The 19,433-nt window shown below is 41.5% G+C and overlaps 1 protein-coding gene across 16 annotated transcripts in view; it reads left to right on the top strand.

The window, feature by feature from the left end:
* The window catches only part of ICA1 (islet cell autoantigen 1), a 145,232-nt gene that overhangs the window by 107,525 nt on the left and 18,274 nt on the right, over nucleotides 1-19,433 (top strand). For 14 of the 16 annotated variants that reach the window (XM_027102522.1, XM_027102529.1, XM_027102524.1 and 11 more), the window contains 3 exons: nucleotides 9,150-9,247; nucleotides 11,518-11,570; nucleotides 14,388-14,420. In XM_027102522.1, coding sequence (XP_026958323.1) covers nucleotides 9,150-9,247; nucleotides 11,518-11,570; nucleotides 14,388-14,420 — 184 coding nt within the window. Of the gene's footprint in view, nucleotides 1-9,149; nucleotides 9,248-11,262; nucleotides 11,365-11,517; nucleotides 11,572-14,379; nucleotides 14,421-19,433 lie in introns of all 16 variants that reach the window. The other 2 variants (XM_027102536.1, XM_027102533.1) reach the window with 2 other exon arrangements.

The following is a 19,433-nucleotide window of genomic DNA, read 5'->3' as shown; positions in this document are numbered from 1 at the left end:
ATTGACATATTCCTTCATCATTCTAATTTCATGATAAATACATTTTTGTAGCATTTTAACTTTGTGGAAAATTTAGCCTTGAAATTTAAAGTTAACAAAAAAATTGTTAATCTAATAATTGTAACAGCTCAAGTTGAAAGTTGAAAGACTATCTTTTGAGTGGTTTCCCATAAAAGAAACAATTCCCTAATCTCATATTTTCAAGCAATAAATATTTATTGGTTCATTACAATGCTACTAACATATAATTTTGCATGAATTATCATTAGTGTGTTAATTTTATACTGATTCCACATCATTCGGGAATGTCTTTTACATGGTAGAAATTATCAAGTCATGGGGATAGTGACTAGCCCTATCTTGAAAGCTTTTTTAGAGAAAGTAATTTAGACTAAGAGTTTAAAACATTTTTTTTTTTTTTTTTGGAAGAAAACTAAAAGAAATGCTGTCTACAGGAAAGCAGTACCTGTCTTAAATTACCAGCCTTCAGATGTGGTCATGTTTGCTTCATCCTTTCAGGATGTCACTTACTTACACATTTCTCCACATATCCAGAACAGGCAACAGGAAAAAAAATTTTTTTAAGAAAAAAAAAAAAATAGCCCTCAGGAGTCAAGTGACTTTTCATTGGAAAATCTAAAATTCTGTTTGTACCAGTGGCCTTTTCTCCCCTATCTGACGTGCTGGCACATGCGCTGAGTTGGATGTCTTTGTAGAGAAGTGAGCATTGGGCCCTTTGAAGACGTGGACACGCTCCCTGGGGGCTGGTTGAAGGGAAGGCATGTCCTTCTGCACTGGTATTTGTGAAGAGATGAGGACCTATATTGAGTGGCAGTGGTCAGTAGCAGAGTGTAGTCCTGTGATGTGCCCCACTGCAGTGTCTTGGGGAGGAAAGCCGGTTTTTGACTCTGGTTATGGGATAAATCAAAGCATGTGGGAGCACAAGCCCTGGAGCCAGCCAGATCTGGCTCTGAGTCTAGCTCTGTCACTGCCCAGCCGTGTGGTGGTGGTGGTTGTGACTGTGGCAGCCTTGGTGCTCCATGGGCAGGGGGGAGTGGGGGAGGGATGGATTATTAAACATTCTGTTAGTGGATCCAGAAGACAGCCATTGGCGGTATCGATACAGAAGGTTTTGTTGTGGTTGTCAGGTTCTGGAGCCCAGCTTCAGTTACTTTCTTAGGCACCATTTTCACCCTAGGTTATTAGTTTTGCACAGGCAAGGCTTTATGGCAGTGGAATAGGAGGTCTCACTAACCTTGCCCAGGGAAACCCAACCTCCTCCCTCCCTGCTCCCCCAGACGCTCTGGCAGCCTTTCTGCCCTGCAGACCCTGGTCTGGGCTCAGGTCATTCCCACCAGGGATAGGAGAGGGCAGGGCCGGCCTGCACCCCAGAAAAGCAAGAGGGTGTCCCACCCCTGTAACAGGGCTAATTCTAAAAAATGCGCTTCGGCTTTGCAAGTGGCTCTTGGTCTGTGCCAAGATTTTAACTCTAAGGAAACCTGAATTTGAAAACCTAACTGTGCATGTTCAAAAATAACCATCGAAATGGATGTGCCACTGTTCCCTCCTCTCTCTCCTGGGGTCTAGGACTTAGCACTGTTATATGGAACATCATTCTACAGACTCAAATGCTTTTAGCTCTAACAGTTCAAAAAACATCTCTTTCTAAATTTTGTTTTTCTCAAATTCGTATGCCTCACAGCCTTCTTCCACCCACCCCATTTCTCAGTTAATCACTTGAACATTTACCGACAAGCCACATGGCTCTGTAGTTACTTGCTTTGAAAATAAAGCCATAATAGTTTTTATGAAAATTGGGTAAATATCCCTGCAATGCAATTTTAGTTGCCAGTCCCAACATGGCAATTACTCATGGTGAACATCCAGAATATCCTTTTAGACTTTCAAGTTTTTTCTCAGTGTCTTTACTTTACACAGCATTTAGCAGAATGATGTTTTTCCCCAAGCTGCTCCAGGCCAGATCATTGCCAACAGCAAACTGGGCTGCATCCAGGTCACTGGGAGAGGAGCGGTAGAGAGACTGACCGTGGCTACCACTGAAATCTGAGGTATTTCAGATTGGATGGGGACACACCCAAGCGTGGCTGGTCATCCATTCATCCTTGATGACTGACATTGGTTCTTCAGGGCAGCTGGTAGCCCAGGCCCTGTTCACAACAGTAAGATGCTTCTCTCCTCACCACCTCTTCTTATTTTCCACCTCTTCCTTGAGGGAAAAGGAAAAAATATTAGCATTGTGTGCGTAGTTACTTTATGCCAGGCGTTCTGCTAAGGGTGAAGTGCAATAATGTCTAGAAGAATTTGTCATGGTACGTGGGACTCTAATGTACCAAGGTTGGGTCTTATAATGAATAATACGTTAGGTTCAGCATTGACATATAGAAAGTGCATATATTTTAGTTAATCCTCAAAGTAGCCTTGGGGAAGTGGGCATACTTGTTCTTGTTTCCATGTTTCAAATGAGGAAACTGAAGCTCAGAAAGGTCCAGTAATTTGCCCAAGGACACATGCCCAGTACATGGTAGATCTGGAAACAGGGATGCTTATGCTTCTTTCACTCTGCCTTGTAGCACTTCTTTCAGGTGGTGTTCTGGCTGTGAGGCAGAAGGGTAGAGAAAGCAGAATCGCCACCTTTAAAAAGTACAGCTATAGGGCTTCCCTGGTGGCGCAGTGGTTGGGAGTCCGCCTGCCGATGCAGGGGACACGGGTTCGTGCCCCGGTCCGGGAGGATCCCGCATGCCGTGGAGCGGCTGGGCCTGTGAGCCATGGCCGCTGAGCCTGCACTTCCGGAGCCTGTGCTCTGGAGCGGGAGAGGCCACAGCGGTGAGAGGCCCGCATACCACAAAAAAAAAAAAAAAAAAAAAAGTACAGCTATAAATTTTCAATTAAAAATAACACTTTAAAGTATTTTTTTTCCATGTCCTGGCTGTTTTATTTATTTATTTATTTTTAACATCTTTATTGGGGTATAATTGCTTTACAATGGTGTGTTCGTTTCTGCTTTATAACAAAGTGAATCAGTTATACATATGTTCCCATAGCTCTTCCCTCTTGCGTCTCCCTCCCTCCCACCCTCCCTATCCCACCCCTCTAGGTGGTCACAAAGCACCGAGCTGATCTCCCTGTGCTATGCGGCTGCTTCCCACTAGCTATCTACCTTACGTTTGGTAGTGTGTATGTGTCCATGCCTCTCTCTCGCCCTGTCACAGCTCACCCTTCCCCCTCCCCATATCCTCCAAGTATTTGCTTGAAGGCGAAAAGCATCTTGTATATGTCAGTCTTCGAATACCATGGCCCTTCCTTTAGAATTTGAAATGAAGCCCTCTCCATCTCCTTGGTACTTCATATGAAAGGGGAGTTCAGTAGATATACTTGGCCTGGTTATTCAATACAGTTTCTTAACTAGTTGTAGAATTGTAAAGACCTGGATTTAAATATTGCTTCTCCTTGTTAGTGATTGAATGGCCTTAAGCAAATTACTTCACCTCCCCTGATCTCCATGTCCATGTCAGGAAATCGGAAGGACAGTGTTTATCTGGGTTTTGAGAGATGTATGAAACATGGAATGCGGTACGTAACACAAAATGAGCCCTTAAGACATCTAATTCCTTTTAGATCTTTAAAAGTCATTGATAAGAAAGCACGTTTTGAGTGCTTACTATGAGCTTGGTACTCTGCGAAGACATTATCTCAGTTAATCCTCACAATGTCCCAAGGATGGTTTACTTGTCTCCTTTGTTCTGATGGGTAAAGAGAGGCTCCCGGGGGTGAAGACCCTTTACCAGGGCACAGCACTACGTGAACTATTTCCGAAGTCCATCTCTTTCTAGTACACTATGATGCCTTCCCAGTACTAATTTTCCATCTTTTTTTTTGTTGTTGTTGTTGTGCCGGGTCTTAGTTGTGGCATGCGAATTCATAGTTGCGGCATGCGTGTAGGATCTAGTTCCCTGACCAGGGATCGAAGCCGCATCCCCTGCACTGGGAGTCGAATTCTTAACCACTGCACCACCAGGGAAGTCTCCATCTTATTTTAAAGAATAGGTTGTGTTTATTTTTCTGTAGTTTTACTGTTTACCTCTTTTGTTCTACAGTAGAATTCAAGAGTACCTTCTGGTCCTAGATTAATTTGTGTTCCTTGTACAGTGCCTTTATAAATTTATAGCTGCATGGGTGGGGAGGACATGTGAGCTAAATTTCCATAAATTATGTGGCTCATACACATCATCATGGCCTCTGCTTTTTATTCCTCATGTGCTACTAATTATAAAATCACAAATATACACAAACCCAACTGAGTTCAGCATCTTTTAACCATGCCGTGCTATTTTGAGCACTTTTATTTCCTTTTATAAACAATTATTTGGCACCTTTATATACATATCGTGTAATTAATGGGAAGTAGCCTAAGAAAATTAAAAGTAATAAAGATTAGAGGAAACGTTACCCAGTTGTCAAAGTTAAACATTAAATTTAGGTCGTTAGATGAGGGCTGATTGCTGTTCTTTTGCCTGTGAAATTTGTTTTGCTGAGTAGTTTTGCTTTCATTCAGATGAATGTTGCTGTTGCTTTTATTTTCCTAATACAGGAAGTAGTAACTCCCTTTATTATATTAAGCTGTTTCCTTTCTAAGACACTTTTGCAAGCTCGGTCTGTAAGTTTCCTCTGTCACGCTGATCTTACATATTGTGTGTGTGCTTCCTGAAACCATTTAAGCATTGATGGAAACTATTAGCATGTCAGTGCAGCCTTAACAGAGAAAGGTTACTTGGTCTAAAAACATTCCCTCCTTCACAGAGAACCTTTCAGTCTTATATGATGTTGTATTGCTTCTAATTCATAGTGATTTTCCCAAGCAATTTTAATGAAGGGCCTAGAAGGTTTGGGGTTTAGAAACAGAATGCCTTGACGTTTTATTTCTGGACATGGATTTGAACATGGCTTCCATCAGCCAGTGATTCAAACTACTTCCATCTGATGGCTGCCTTGTCTGCACAGTCAGCCAGGCGTCTTAGATTCATTTTGCCTGAGCAGATGTTCACGTCACACAGAAGATGCTGTCACCTCTGACTTTTAAGGATGCTACAGGGTTAAGCGTTTTCAGCTGAGTTTTGGACTTTAATCTGAAGAATTCACCTCTACCCGCCTGCCCCCAGTTGGGCCTTTATAATCAAACCTTGGAAAACGTCGTGATTCACCATGTAGAATATCCTGTATCTGACAGTCACACCCGGGAACTGATTTTGAAGGAGGAAAGCAGACATGATTTGTCCTCCATAATGTTTCAGAGTTCCTCTAAGCCTCTTTATATCTTCAATGTGTACCATCTTTTGTAAGAAACAAGTTCCATATGTGGTGTTGCAGGGTTTTTTCCCTTGCTCTGTAGAGGAACATATAGCTTAGTTTGATCTAAAACTCTCTCTTGCTTCAAGAGACGCCTTCTGAAAATGTTCTAAAATTGATTGTGTTAATGATCACACAACTGTGACTATATTGTAAACCATTGAATTGTACACTTTAAATGAGTGAATTCTGTGTTATGTGAATTATATCTCAGTAAAGATACACACACACACACCCACACACACACACACGAGTCCCCTTAGTTCAAAATTCTAATATTTAATAAATAAGCCCATGTGCTCAGTATTAATTTTGCTTATGATTTTATAAGCCTTTTCACATGATTCCCCTAACCTTTGAATTTCTTAGCTAAAGAGCTCTAATTTTTGCAGTTTAACCTTATGTACATTAATTTATCAACCAACAGGTGCATACACAGCACCTCTCTTGAGTGGCAACAACAAAATTGTTTTAAGGACAATGGTAATAGAAGGAAGGAAGGAGTGATTGTCACAGGAATTATTAATAATAAAGTAGCAATTGGAACTGCAGCCATTCTGTTGGTGAAGCACAATAGTGACTTAACCGTGATGGTGGTGACAGGGGGCCAACAATTGAGTGCCTGCTAATGGCCCAACAGGAGCAGGGGTTGAAAAGAAGGAATAAGTGGTTTACATCACAAAGGGGTTGTCTGAGAGCTGCTGGAGTGTGGTTCTGAGGGGAGGTCAGGCTAGAGACAGAAGGGATGATAACCATGGAGCTGTCAAGGGCATCTCAGGGGCTTAGGCGAGCACTGTGGCAGCTAGACATGGCCAGCTGAGAGCAGCTGTCCTGGCCCTGCCACTGCTGATTGATACAAAGGAAATGCAGAGAGAAGATAACTGAGCAAACCAGGAGGCCTGAGCGAAGCGTCACAGAATCTAAAAGCAAGACTTGGAGCTGGCGGAGCCTTCTCTGGAAATTCTCCTGGCTTCACTTTGACCAGGGCTGGACCACTCTTTAGAGAATAAAACTGCTGGAAGTGGGGTGTGTATGAGTGTGTGTGTGTGTGCCGTGATTGGCAGCTCAGTTGAAAAGAGTAAGTCCTTGACATCTGTTCAACTACTCCTTGTGGTTGCACATTTCCAAAATGCACACACACACACACACACACACACACGTGCCCAGCTTTTACCAGATGCCTTTGGGTGTACACACACACACACACACACACACATATATGAAGAACACCAAGACTATGGTCCATATTCCAATTGCTTCATTTGTTCCAATGCTGTCCTTCGTAGCATTTCCCCCTCCAGCCAAGGATCATAGAGTCCATTTAGTTGTCATGCAGTAGAGAGACAGAAAGAGCAAAAGAGTATAAGGAAACTAATGGGGGCAAAATGTTAAGTATTGAGGAATGTGGGTAAAGGAACGTTCTCCCTGTGTGACCCCTGTTGACCTCTTTATCCCAGTCTCATGAGACTTGTCCTGTTACCCACTACTCCACAGCCGAAACAAGCCAAGCTGTTCCTACCGCTAGGCCTTTGCACCTGGGGCCCGTGGTCCTCCTGAGCTGCACGTGGATGGCTCCTTCCTGCCATTTAGCTCTGAGTTGAAATATCACTTCTAAGAGAGGACATTCCTACTACCTGCTACCTTATGACCCAATCACTTTCTATCCCCCTATATCAGTTCTCTGCCAGGATCCATCACTAGCTTATGTTTTTGTCTGTCTTGTGCACCATGTATCCCCAGCACCCAAAACAGCCCCTGCTGGCCTTGGGATGTGCTGACTGAGTGTACTAATCTAAATATCCAGAAATAGGGAATCATTAAAAACTATGGCAGTGCCTTATGGATGTGGTTTAAGCAAGAAAATGCGTCAGAATCCTAATCAGGGGACATATATTCAAAGAGAACATTTAGCCCTACCTTAGAATATTGGCAATATAAATTAAACATTTATATTTTTTTAATTCAATATTAAATGTTTAAGATATATAAAATCTTCTTTATATTTTGCACTCAAATTGTTTTAATTATGAAATATCTACATACATTAAATTGGTTAAGAGGGCATCTATGCTCTATAAAAATATCTACTATACAAACAAGGATTCCAATTGTATAAGTCGTATGAGTAAGAAAAAAAGCAGAAAGGAAATATTATAAAAATAATAACTATTTTAGGGAAATGGAATTACGAGTAATTTTTCCTTTTTTACTTCCCAAACATTCTACATGTGGTTTTATTACTTTTCTAATTAAAAAAATATTTTTAAAAGACAAAACATAATACAGGATATGTATAATGAAATACTAATAAAACTGTAAGTGCAGTTTGGAGATGGAAGGACGTTCTTGAATTTGGCATGCTCAGTGAATGACGCTTTATGAAAAATGGTAGTAACTGGTCTGGACTTTGCAGAGACTGATAGGACTTTGAGGATAGACAGATAGGTAGAGAGAGCTTTTTAGGTTAAAGCAGCAGAATGAGCGAAGATAGGAAGGGAGCAACTAGCACACAGGAGACCGTGAGGAGAGAAGCCTAATTGAACGGAAGGACATGTGAGGTTAGCGGGAATGCATCTGGAAGAGTAGGATAGGGTCACATTTTAGAAGATCTTTTAAATTGGTCAGAGAAGTTTAGACTAGAAATGGAAGGAAATAAGAAACTACAATGGGTTCTTGAGAAAAAGGGTAATGTGATGGCCTGGGTGGGTGTTATAGGAAAATTATTCTAGCAGGAAGAGTGACACCAGTGTCCATCTAGTGTCCATGGCAGACACCAAAACTAGTCACAGCTCCACTCTGCCAAGACTCAGCCTTCAGACCATCTTCAACCAGCCCTCCGGTCAGCCATCAGTAATCAGTCCGAGTTGGCATATGAAAAGTTATTGCCTCCTCTGTGTGTGTGTCATACTAGAAAAGTGAAGGATGGGAAGGAGACAGGAACAGAGAGGTGAAGACCCAAAGGATGAGGACTTTAATAGTTCTGAGAATATAAGCGGCATAAGTATCTTGAGATATTTCTTTTTTGTTTGTATTATAATTAGGCCAGAAATGGAGAGCTTTGTATATAACTCATTATTCAGCTGTTACAGGGATGTTTTGCTTTTTCAGGCTTTGTCACTGGTGTACAGTTCCTTGGCACTTTTTGCTTTTTTTTTTTAAAAAAAAAAAAACACCTTTCCTTAAATATTTAATAAACTTTAAGAACAGTCGCTGAAAGAAATTATGTGCCAAAAAAAGACTCTCACCCGTTTTTAACCTACAAAGATTTGGACGCACCTGCTCTGTCCACTCGTGGGAGTTAACTTGTCAGAATTTGTTAAGTCACTATTTTGGGTTTGAAAAAAAAAGGGTTTGTTTCCTCTTGTTTTTTAAAAAATAAGCTGTTTTATATTGCAAAATAGCAAACAAAATAAAATTGTCTCATCTTTGGGGGAGAGAAAGCTTCTACTCTGTCAGTGTGTGGGCTGCAAGCAGAACAGAATGTTTATCTTAGCTGCATGTTAAAGATGGAACATAAAGTTAGCAATAGCCAAAAGGCCTTCTTCTGAATAACTTATCACAAAAGGGAAAAACATAAATCTAGTGGCAAAACAACTCTCCTTTATAAGCTAGTATTTCTTGGATAGGTCTGAGAACATCCAACATTTCATTTCTGTCCACTTGTTTGGTTCAAGGTTGCCTCCCCAAACCTCTAATTCAGGGTTTGATTACTGGGACCAGTGGCAGTTGAGTTTTTAATTGACCTTTCATTTTCTTTTGTTTTCTTTCCTATTATCCTGATCAAGACCTTACAAGACCCTATGAAAAAGCTGGTTGAGAAAGAAGAAAGGAAGAAGATTGCCCAGCAGGAAAGTGCAGAGGCCTCAGTGGAGGAACCAAGTCAGTAAGTCACGGCTCCTTCTCTTGGCAAACCTTTCTTCCCACAGGTAAGGCCACCGCCATCCTCGCAGACCGAGTCTGCCAGGGTTTCTGACACAGGGTGACTGCTTTACTTCCTCACTTCTCTGAGTAGATGTACTAAAATTGAGGCCAAACTCCTCCCCTCACATATTCCTGCTAGGCCGGGACTCACTTATCCCAAGAAGAGACCCCTTTCTGGGGTCTTAGGAAGGGCAACTTGTGAGGAGTTGACTGGGGCAAGAGAGGGTAAAGGTCCCCAGTACTCCCTGGCCTCAGACCCAGCTTCCTGCTCTCTGGGATTTCTGCACCCCATCTATTCCTTTTGTCACCATCAGTTACAAGATCCTGTCCTAGATAGGAAATCCCCGGCTTTTCTCTCATAGAAGGAAATAACTTATTAGCTTACCTCACAACACATGTAGTACTCACGTGTTATGATACACAAGTGTTGGGTCTTGACATTTTGTTTCTACGTGCAGACTTTCTGTTTCCTCCTCTGTGAAGCGGAGAGCAGCTTTGAGCGCAGGAAGTGACTCTCCATCATCATTTCTTGCCTCTTTACAGAGAAGCCTCCTCCAGTCATTTTTAAACACTGAGATGAACTTTTCAACATATATGCTGCATGATTCCTCAACTCATACAGCAAGGAGGAGGTTTACATGTGAACCTATGTCTTTTTCTGTTGAGATGTCATAGCCTGTGGGAATGGGGTTAATCTTGAGCTGGCTAACCTAGTAGATTACCTTACTTCCATTTGTTCTTCCTTTTCCACACAAAAAAGTTTAGATGACAATCTTGTGCTAAAACAGGTTTACATTTTTACTGTGTTTCTAAATCAGGTTTTAAATATCTTTTTTGTCTGATGGAAGTATTTACCACCAAGGGTAGCCTTCTTTAATTTTATTTATTTATTTACTTTTTTTTGCGGTACGCGGGCCTCTCACTGTTGTGGCCTCTCCCGTTGTGGAGCACAGGCTCCGGACGCGCAGGCTCAGCGGCCATGGCTCACGGGCCCAGCTGCTCTGCGGCACATGGGATCTTCCCAGACCGGGGCACGAACCCGTGTCCCCTGCATCGGCAGGCGGACTCACCACTGCACCACCAGGGAAGCCCGCCTTCTTTAATTTTAAAGCAAATACTAGAAAATTTCTTTAGTGCAGAACAAAGACAATTTTTCACTGTAGGAACAGCTATAGAATGTGCTCTGAATCTAGTACAATTGACTATTTGAGGGGGAAGCAATTTAACCTATTACTGTTAGTAATGGTGATGCTAGCTACCATTTAGTGAGCACCTACTGTGTATGAAACACAATGCCAGGTGCTTTATTCATGTTATCTCAACTCATTCTCATGATGACCCTCCGTGTAATTAACATAGGCATTTCCCTGTTGTGTTAATGATGGAAGTGGGGCTCAGAGAGGTTAAGGAACTGCCCATGGCCCCTAGTATAGTAAGAGGCAGGGCCTGGAGTGAGTTCTGGTGCCTTTTTTTCACCATAAATGTTACTGCAATCAAAGTAAAGCATTAACTTTTACTTAGAGAGGAACCACCGAAGATTAGTTTTGGGTGGTTAGTTTTAATTAATTTCATATTTCTTCATTATTTTTAGTACTTCCTTTTTTAAAGCTCAAAAAGTATAAAAGTAACTAGTTTAAATGACAATGAAATTTAATAAGAATTTTGTTCAGAAATGGCAGATAAAGTGAACCACTTTGCTAGGAGGGGGATTCAGAGGCACCAGCTGAATCTCAGGGTGGTGATGTATCTGTGCCATCATCTTACCCATTAATAGTGAGAGTTCAGTAGGCAACAGTCTTGTGGATTTGAGAATGATCCTGCTTTCAGCCTTATGTAATTTAGCTAACCTCCTGAGGTATCCTCTCCTGTAACACCACGAATCAGAATAAACACCTGCTTGTCCATCAGTTTTTTAACTATGTTTTTAAAGTGATAACTGTAAGTATCTATCTTTGTTATACATAACTGCCCACCTAGATATTTACAGAATATGTGCCTTGGCATGAAACTAAATTCAGACGTTAAGATACTACTAACCAGTTTTAGTACAGGGACAGAAGAAAGCCAGCAAATTTATTTCTTCTTCCAAAAATATATAGCATGTAAATGACTGTATGTTCATATTGTGTGTGTGTGTATGTACAGTAATAGATATTGTACAGAAAATCTGGCTCTATCATAAGTATAACATTTTCAGAACAACATTACTAAACTTTGTTTTTTAATTTTAAGGTTAATTTCATTAGAGGATGAAAACCAGCACAAGGAATCCTCTAGTTTTAAGAGTAAGTTTCGATTTTTATTTAGAATTGCTTCTGAAATACTGCTGCACAACAGCCAGCTCATTTTCTTTTTCGGTAAACTTCTTCTAGACCTTTTTTTCCAATTGAGAAAATTCTATATTAATTTGCTTCCTATCATTTAAGTTTTAAATTTTCAAATATCAGTGCTGTTGACCCTATAGCGTTATTGAGAGAGGTTGTATATTTTGAACTAGAAAACAGCATCATTAGTCATTTCAGCAGCAGCCTGTCAGGGGAGCATCACTATTGATACTATTTCTTTTACAACAGGTGATAACGTTTCTGCTATCACCATTACGAGTTGTAACTGCCATTTGGGCTGTAGAGATGGTTGCAAAGAGATTACATGATGACATCAGGGGAGTTCGATTTTGGCTGTGTCATGGGGTGTGTATTGGTCATGGTTGGGAACAGATGGGAGAGCTCAGACACTGCTCTTCCAGGTGGTTCCTGGGCCTGCTCAGTACTGAGTGGCACCAGATCCCTCTGGCGTACTGACCCTCGTGTGGTCGGAAGAGGGATCAGAGCACTGGTGGACCAGACAGTGTGCTTTGAAGGGCTTGTCAGCTATTCCTGCCTTCTGCTATTACAGCCCATTCATTCACTGGTGCGTTCTCGCATGAGGAGCATGGGGTAGGGTAAAGTGTGACAGAACTCAGGATGGAAAGCTGAGCCTTTCGCTGGGACTCAAATTCTTGGAGATGCAGGGGAAAGTTTTATAGGTAATGGGAAGAGAACTAAAATTACCCCAACTGCCTGTTCAGCCTGGCCCTCTCGGAATGTATCTGCCTCTGCCCTTTGCTGGGGCAGCCTTTCCAGGAGACAGGAGGGGGCAGATTACACCCTAGAACTCCCCCTCTCTTCCATCTCTTCCCTTCACACTCTGTCTTCCTTCCTACTTTTCCAACCACATCACCTACTTTATTCTTCTCCCATTTACTGCTTCCTTTGCTTTTCCCCCATCTGTCTTTCAACAGGGGAAAAAAAAAAAAAAAAACCATCACTTTTTTGCCTCTACAGCTTGGCTTCGTGTCATCCCTTCGTGCTTGTATGCCTTCACTTACTCATGTACTTGTTCATTTGTTCAGCGGATGTTAATTGAGAGCCATCTCTGTGGCGGACACAGCACAGGGCTCTGGGCCCATGGTGATGGACCCTTCCAGGATGGGGCTTACAGTCAAAAGGGGAAGCAGGTGGTAACCTAACAATTACACAAGTAACTGGGCAACTCCAACTTGGGTGTGGGCTGCAAGGGCGATGGGCCTGTGTGTTAGGGTGACTTCACCTGTCCGAGGGCATCGGGGAACTGGCTAAGTCAAGGCTACTGCAAGACCTATCAAAGCAAAAGAAACAGCCTGGGCAAAGACTATGAGCCAGGGAGGACCAGGGGAAGGTCAGAGGAACAATGTCCTAGAGGTTGACGGAGGGAGTAAGTGGTAGAAGAAGCCAGAGAGGCAGGCTGGCCATGTAAGAGTCTCTGAATGTATTGATCCACACCCTCCAGCCTCAGGACCATGCAGGGCTGACAGCACGAATCCTGTGGGAATCTAAGTAATCGAACAGAAAAATTTTAGTTTTGTGGGAAAAATGTAAACTCCAGTTGATTCTATTTCTATTCAAATTATCAATAGAGATCGTTTATTTATACAACATGCGACAGTACAGGGGGATCAGATTTTCTCTTTGTGCCGTATGTTCACTTGCTTGTGGTAGCTGCATAATATTTTGAGATCGTAAATGTTGATTTCCTTATTTTATATATACACAGAACGGAATCCATTATAATGAAGTGCGATCTGTCCTTTATTCTGGGACCTGTAGAAAGTCTAATGTACCTATGAGCAAACCAAGTTTTAAGGTCGTTATATTGTGCGTACACACGCACACGCACACACTTTATCAGGCAGAAGGTACAAAGAGATCCCATATATGCCCTGCCCCCCGCACATGCATAGCCACCCCCGCTAGGAACATCCCCCGCCAGGGTAAACAATCAATGAACCAACACTGACATATTATTATCTCTCAAATTCCATAGTTTCCATTAGATGTTGTACAGTCTGTAGGTTTTCACAAATGTTTAATGCCATGTATCCACCACATGCAGAGTACTTTCACTGTCCTAAAAATCCCCCGTTGCTTCACCTATTCAACTTTCCCTCCCCCAAACTCCTAGCAACCACTGATCTTTTTATTGTCTCCATAGTTTTGCTTTTTCCAGAGTGTCATATAGTTGGAATCACGCTGAATGTCGCCTTTACAGGTTGGCTTCTTTCACCCGTAATCTGCCCTTTTATTTTAGCCAGGCCCACGTGGCTGAGGTTCCTTAGCGCACCGTCACTCGATCTTCTGGTACTTAAGTCACACATTTGTCCGTAGAAGGAGAATTGTTGATCAGTGTCATATAGTTTTCTACCAAACAAAACAAGGATTCAGGGCTGTTAACTCAGCATTCATTGAGAGCCAGCAGCTTGGGTAAATTATCATCTGAGGACCTCTGCTTCTGTGTGAGTGAGTTTGTGGATACTATTTCTTCCTGAAGCCATGTATTTACCTTAGCATTAGTATATGAACACACACACCTTTCTGAATTGGTGATAACCAAATGCATGTGTTATATTTACAGCTGAAGATGGAAAAAGTGTTTTATCTGCCTTAGACAAAAGCTCTATACATAATGCATGCTCAGGTAGTCCAGATTAAGGAAAACAACTCAATTTTAGTAATTTGACTCAAACTCCTTACAAAATGAAAATGACTCAATTTTCTTTTCTTTCTTCTCCTCTAATGAACCTATAGATGAACTATTAGACATGAAACTCGAGGAAGGTGGTAAGATTTATGCATTTCTTTGGGGTTATAATTTGTTTAATATTTTAAATACTGTTGTTACATGCAGGAAAATGTAATTTTTATCTTTTGAATAGCTTTGCATTCCCAAGCAATTGTTTTTAGGTGACTGTCATTTGTCTTTATAAGTGACTTCAGATATGCTCAAGCACAAATAGTATGTGTAGATCTGTCATCTTTAGTGTAATTACATAATGTTCAAACTACTAAAGCTAAAAGCTATTATGTCAGAGCTTGAATGCTGGAGTAGAAAAAAAACATGGCTTTCAGAATCAGACAGACCTGAATTTAGATATGGTTCTCCTAGAAATGATCTCTATGGCCTTAAGTAACTTGCTTCGTACTTAAACTCTTTTAGCCTCAGTTGTTCTCATTTGTAAATTGGAGCCAGTAGCAACAGTCTTGCTGGGTTATTGCCAGGATTGGAGATCAAGTATGCAAAGGGTCTTTCATCGTCTCTGACACAGGGACACTCTCCAAACGGTAAGCAGAGATGGTAGGACTAGAAATGTTGCTCCGCTGGGACTTCCCTGGCAGTCCAGTGGTTAAGACTCTGCACTTCCACTACAGGGGTCGCGGGTTTGATCCCTGGTTGGGGAACTAAGATCCCACGTGCCGCGCATAGTGTGGCCAAAAATAGACACATTTTTTAAAATAAATAAATAGATTATAAATTATGCATTTAGGCAATTTTCAAAAAAAGAAACATCTAATTAAAAAAACAAGAAAGAAAGCAATGTTGCCCTGCTGATGTACTGTGCTTATCTTCATTGAACCTTAGTTAAATGCGCAGGGAAAGCTGGCCTGGCCAGGCCCCACACCCAAGTTCACCAGACCTAAAATCAGTTACTAAATAACCCCCCACAAGAGATTCCAGAACTATGGATCTGGATGAGACATGCCTAGTCTTAAGCGATCCCAAGAAATTGAGTGTGTGCAGCTTGGTCATAGCCTTTGCTTTCCATCCTACCCCTGAGATTCTCAGCCAAATTCTGGAGCACCCCTTGCCCTGGGTGGCTGGCATACCGTCTGCCCTGGTCTTACAGGTTTCTTACAGGACTAGAAGTGGGCCAAGGTCATCCTGCCAGCCCCAGTTACCTAGGGCTGATGATTTTCTCTACTCAGTCTTTGCTTGATGTGGATTTAATTCCCAGAGTGTGAGAGGAGAAACTCTGGAAAACAGGACATTGGTTAAAGTTTTTTCAAAATTGGAAAGGCATCACAACTCTAGCACTAAGTTTCCGAGGCTTTAAAAAAAAAAAAAAAAAAAGTTTCCAAGGCTAAGGCATATAAACTTGAGGGCAGAAACCCACTTCCCTTATTAATTTTTCATTCTAGGCAACACACTGTGCAGTATTTCATGAATGTCCATGCATATTTATCAGAATGTCTACTTATTTGTAAATACTGAAATCACACCAGGGTATGAAAGTAAAAAAGCAAATAATTAATGCAGATTACCATTACATGGCCTATATTTTCATAAAAATGTTTCTCCCTTGGCTTAAGGATAGAATATTTTGATGAAATAAAAGTGCTTTTAAACAAATTATTTTTTGGAGGGGAAAAATATTTCAGTCCTACAAAGGTGAGATAAGGATAATAATGTAACAAGTAATAGGTACCCACCACCTAGTTTTAGCAAGTCTTAACATTTAATAGATTATTTATAATTATACATAAGCTTCAATTTATTTTGATAGGAATATGATTTATCCTATTCCCAACCTCTTGTTTATATAGTTTGCTCTTTGCTTTTATTATCTCCTATTTAATTTCATTATTTTAATAAACATAATTTTTGAGTAGGTGGTATATTCACATTGGTGCAAAAATCAAAATGATATAAACGTATACAGTAAAAAAAACAAAAGCAAACCTCTCACTCCCATTGCTGCTGCCCACTCTCCTCTCTATTCCAACGTTCCCATCCCTTAGTGCATCCCTCCAGTGTTTCTTTACACAGACACAAGCACATTTGAGTCTGTAGTCTCCTGTTTCCCTGCTTCTTCCAAAAAAAGTTTCTTGGTTTTGGTTTTTGACTTTTTAAACTTGGTTATAGTGGTACAACACTAACCCAGTAGCCATGCCTTTCTTCACAGAATTAAGTCAGAAATGCTAACTGCCCAAGATACAGGCTTACTTTCATGAGCTTCTTCTAACACATGTGCCAAGATATGTTGGAATAAGATTGATATCTTTCTCCTTACTTAAAACACCTCATTGGTTTGTAGTTACAATCTTTGTTTCCTAGAATTGTGGCTCATATACTTTTTTGTTTTTGAGCACTCAACTTAATTCTGAAGATAAAGAGATGAATGTGCTCTTCCTCAAAATGTGTACTTGTTCTCAGGCAGAAAAATTGATTTACAAATTTTCTTGGTTAAATGCAGTGTCACATAATTTCTCCTTTCCCTTTATCTCTGCCAACCCACAAAGCCCCCCCTTGAGTCACCAGCCGTGCTTTCCCTCTATCTGCCTCTTATGCGTCCGCAGCCCCAGGGGTAGCATCAGCTTAAAAATTAACATGGCCACGAGTATAAAAATATTCTCTCAGTGTACAGAGAACTTGCGGTGATGGAAGAAAAGAATACTCTTAATTAGTTGACTTCCAAATGTGTGCCCTTCGGAAAACTGCCAGAAGGCCCAAATCCTGAATTAAAATACTGATTATAATATGTAAGACATTAAACAATCAAGAAATAAAAAGAGCTTAATCCAGGGATGGCTGACTTTATAGGACTGGGGGAGCTGTAAGCTCTAGCACCCTGCTGCTTGGAGGCTGGTTCACCCCCAGTGGTGATTCTGTTGGACAAGTCATGGCTAAGCCCTGGTACAGTGTTATCAGAGAGCAGACCGCTTCTGTCTACAGCAAGGACACAATTCTTCAGGAGCCGTGGCCCAGAAAATCACTCCGACTCAGTGTCATAATGAAATGTGTTTTCTCCTACTAAATCGATAATGTAACGGAAAACCAGTATTTGGCCAGTTTATACAAACATTTTAAATGAAAGAGAAACTGAGTGACATTTTGAGATACTTGAAAGTGGCTCTGAAATCACCTTGTGACCACATGTGACAGTCCTTAGTCTCAATTCACAAGTTACAACATGTAAAGTCTTATGTTCCTCAAAGTTGGGCCAAGAAAAATAACTCTCAGATAACTGAACAGAAAGTGGTGGGATAAAGCAGAAGAGAGTTACATGAATTCAGCTCACCTAAATCTCCTAACTCGGCCTTATCCAAAATATCCCTCTCTAGGACAGGACTAACTGGACCAATTTTAAAATGGTTTGATTGTTCATATTACAATGAAAATGTTTGTCTTTGGCTGCTCCCTTGGTTTCTATCTCCAGATTTGCGATTCTAAATTCTGGCCAATTAGCAAATGACTGAGACACTCACTCACTAGCTCCCACATGTCTGGGTGAGAAGCTTTAGCCTGGAGCAGTAATATGCATTTCTGTCCCTGCACCCAGGTCCTGCCCAGTCATTCAGAACTGCCTCCTGTACTTACCTATATATATATGTAGCTAACTAGGGGTCCCATTGCTTCCTCACAGCCATGTGTCAAACACTAAGCTCATTATCTTTTCTCATAAACTTTCCCTTCTCCCTGTCTCCCTCAGTCTCCTAGGGAGAAAACTGCTGGCTTGGTTCCTTTCATGAGATAATGGTGTACCTTAAAACCAAATACTGTTCTTATTTGATCACCTTATAGTCTGTAGTGTTCTATGTAGCTTTACCCCTGCTCCAGGTATCAAGTTTTCCGGTAATACTGCTTGCTTGTTAAGCTCTAATGCCACAATGGAGGAGCAGGCTCATCAAAAAGTATTTTTTTTGTTTTGTTTTGTTTTGTTTTGTTTTTGTGGTACGTGGGCCTCTCACCGCTGTGGCTTTTTCCCGTGGCGGAGCACAGGCTCCAGACGCACAGGCTCAGCGGCCATGGCTCACGGGCCCAGCCGCTCCGTGGCATGTGGGATCTTCCCGGACCGGGGCACGAACCCGTGTCCCCTGCATTGGCAGGCGGACTCTCAACCACTGCGCCACCAGGGAAGCCCCAAAAAGTATTTTTTGAGTGCCTACTCTGGGTCTAGCATTGTTGGGGTTTTTTTCTCTGATGGGGGAGGGGTTGTTTGTTTTGTTTTTTGTTTGGGGTGTGTGTGTGTGTGTGTGTGTGTGTCCCAGAGAGTGGGCAGGGTGGGTTTTCCTCCATCTGCTATTACTATCCATGTCTTTTTTCACCAGAAGGGAGTTTTTAGAAGCAGTATTCTTGAATTCCAAACAAGTACAATTTGTTACCAGAGCCTTTTATAATGAAGACTATTTTTCTTGTTAGACAGCTTCGTAAGGTGGTTTCCTACCCAAGTGTGAGGATAGTGTTGGTGTTTGGGGTTTTTCATGTGTGTTTCAAGCGTGTGGCCTTTACAATTAGTCATAATGTTGAGAGTGGGGACCAGGGAGCAAACCAGAGTGTCTTCCTGTTTCACACACAGATGAAGGGAACTTCTGTGACATTTATCTACTTGTTTTCCTGTGCTCTCATTTTGGGTCTGTGTAGTTATGTTTCCATCTTCTGTGTTCCTAATTTCTGCTGAGGTCATGAACCTCAGTATGATTTCAAAAATATCACCCGAGTGGGCTGTCACCTGGCTCCTTCATTAGGTTTCTGTCACCCACACTCAGTCTGAACTTGAGAGCTTCCTCTGAAGGTCAGTTTTCACTCAATGAAAACTCACTGGGTCAGAATCATTGTTCCTAGGGAATGTTTTCCCAGAGGCATAGGGTTTTTATTTTTGAATCCTTGGGCAGGGCAGGGCAGGGTAAACGTGCTAAGTGGTTCTGTCATCTTGACCATTCTGCCATGGTGCCTGCAGCTGTGAGCTTTGCCTAGCTACCAGTGGAGCCATATGACCTCAGAAACCCTACAAACTTTACAAAACTTAAATATTTATTTATATATGAGATCCTTAATAGGCTCTGAAGTGAAAGCAG

Source organism: Aethalodelphis obliquidens, unplaced genomic scaffold (assembly GCF_003676395.1).
Source record: "Aethalodelphis obliquidens isolate GAN/ISIS:26980383/991018 unplaced genomic scaffold, ASM367639v1 scaffold5, whole genome shotgun sequence".
NCBI lineage: Eukaryota > Metazoa > Chordata > Mammalia > Artiodactyla > Delphinidae > Aethalodelphis > Aethalodelphis obliquidens.
The sequence above is the reverse complement of the archived record's forward strand: the minus strand, read 5'-3'. Positions and strand labels throughout refer to the sequence as shown.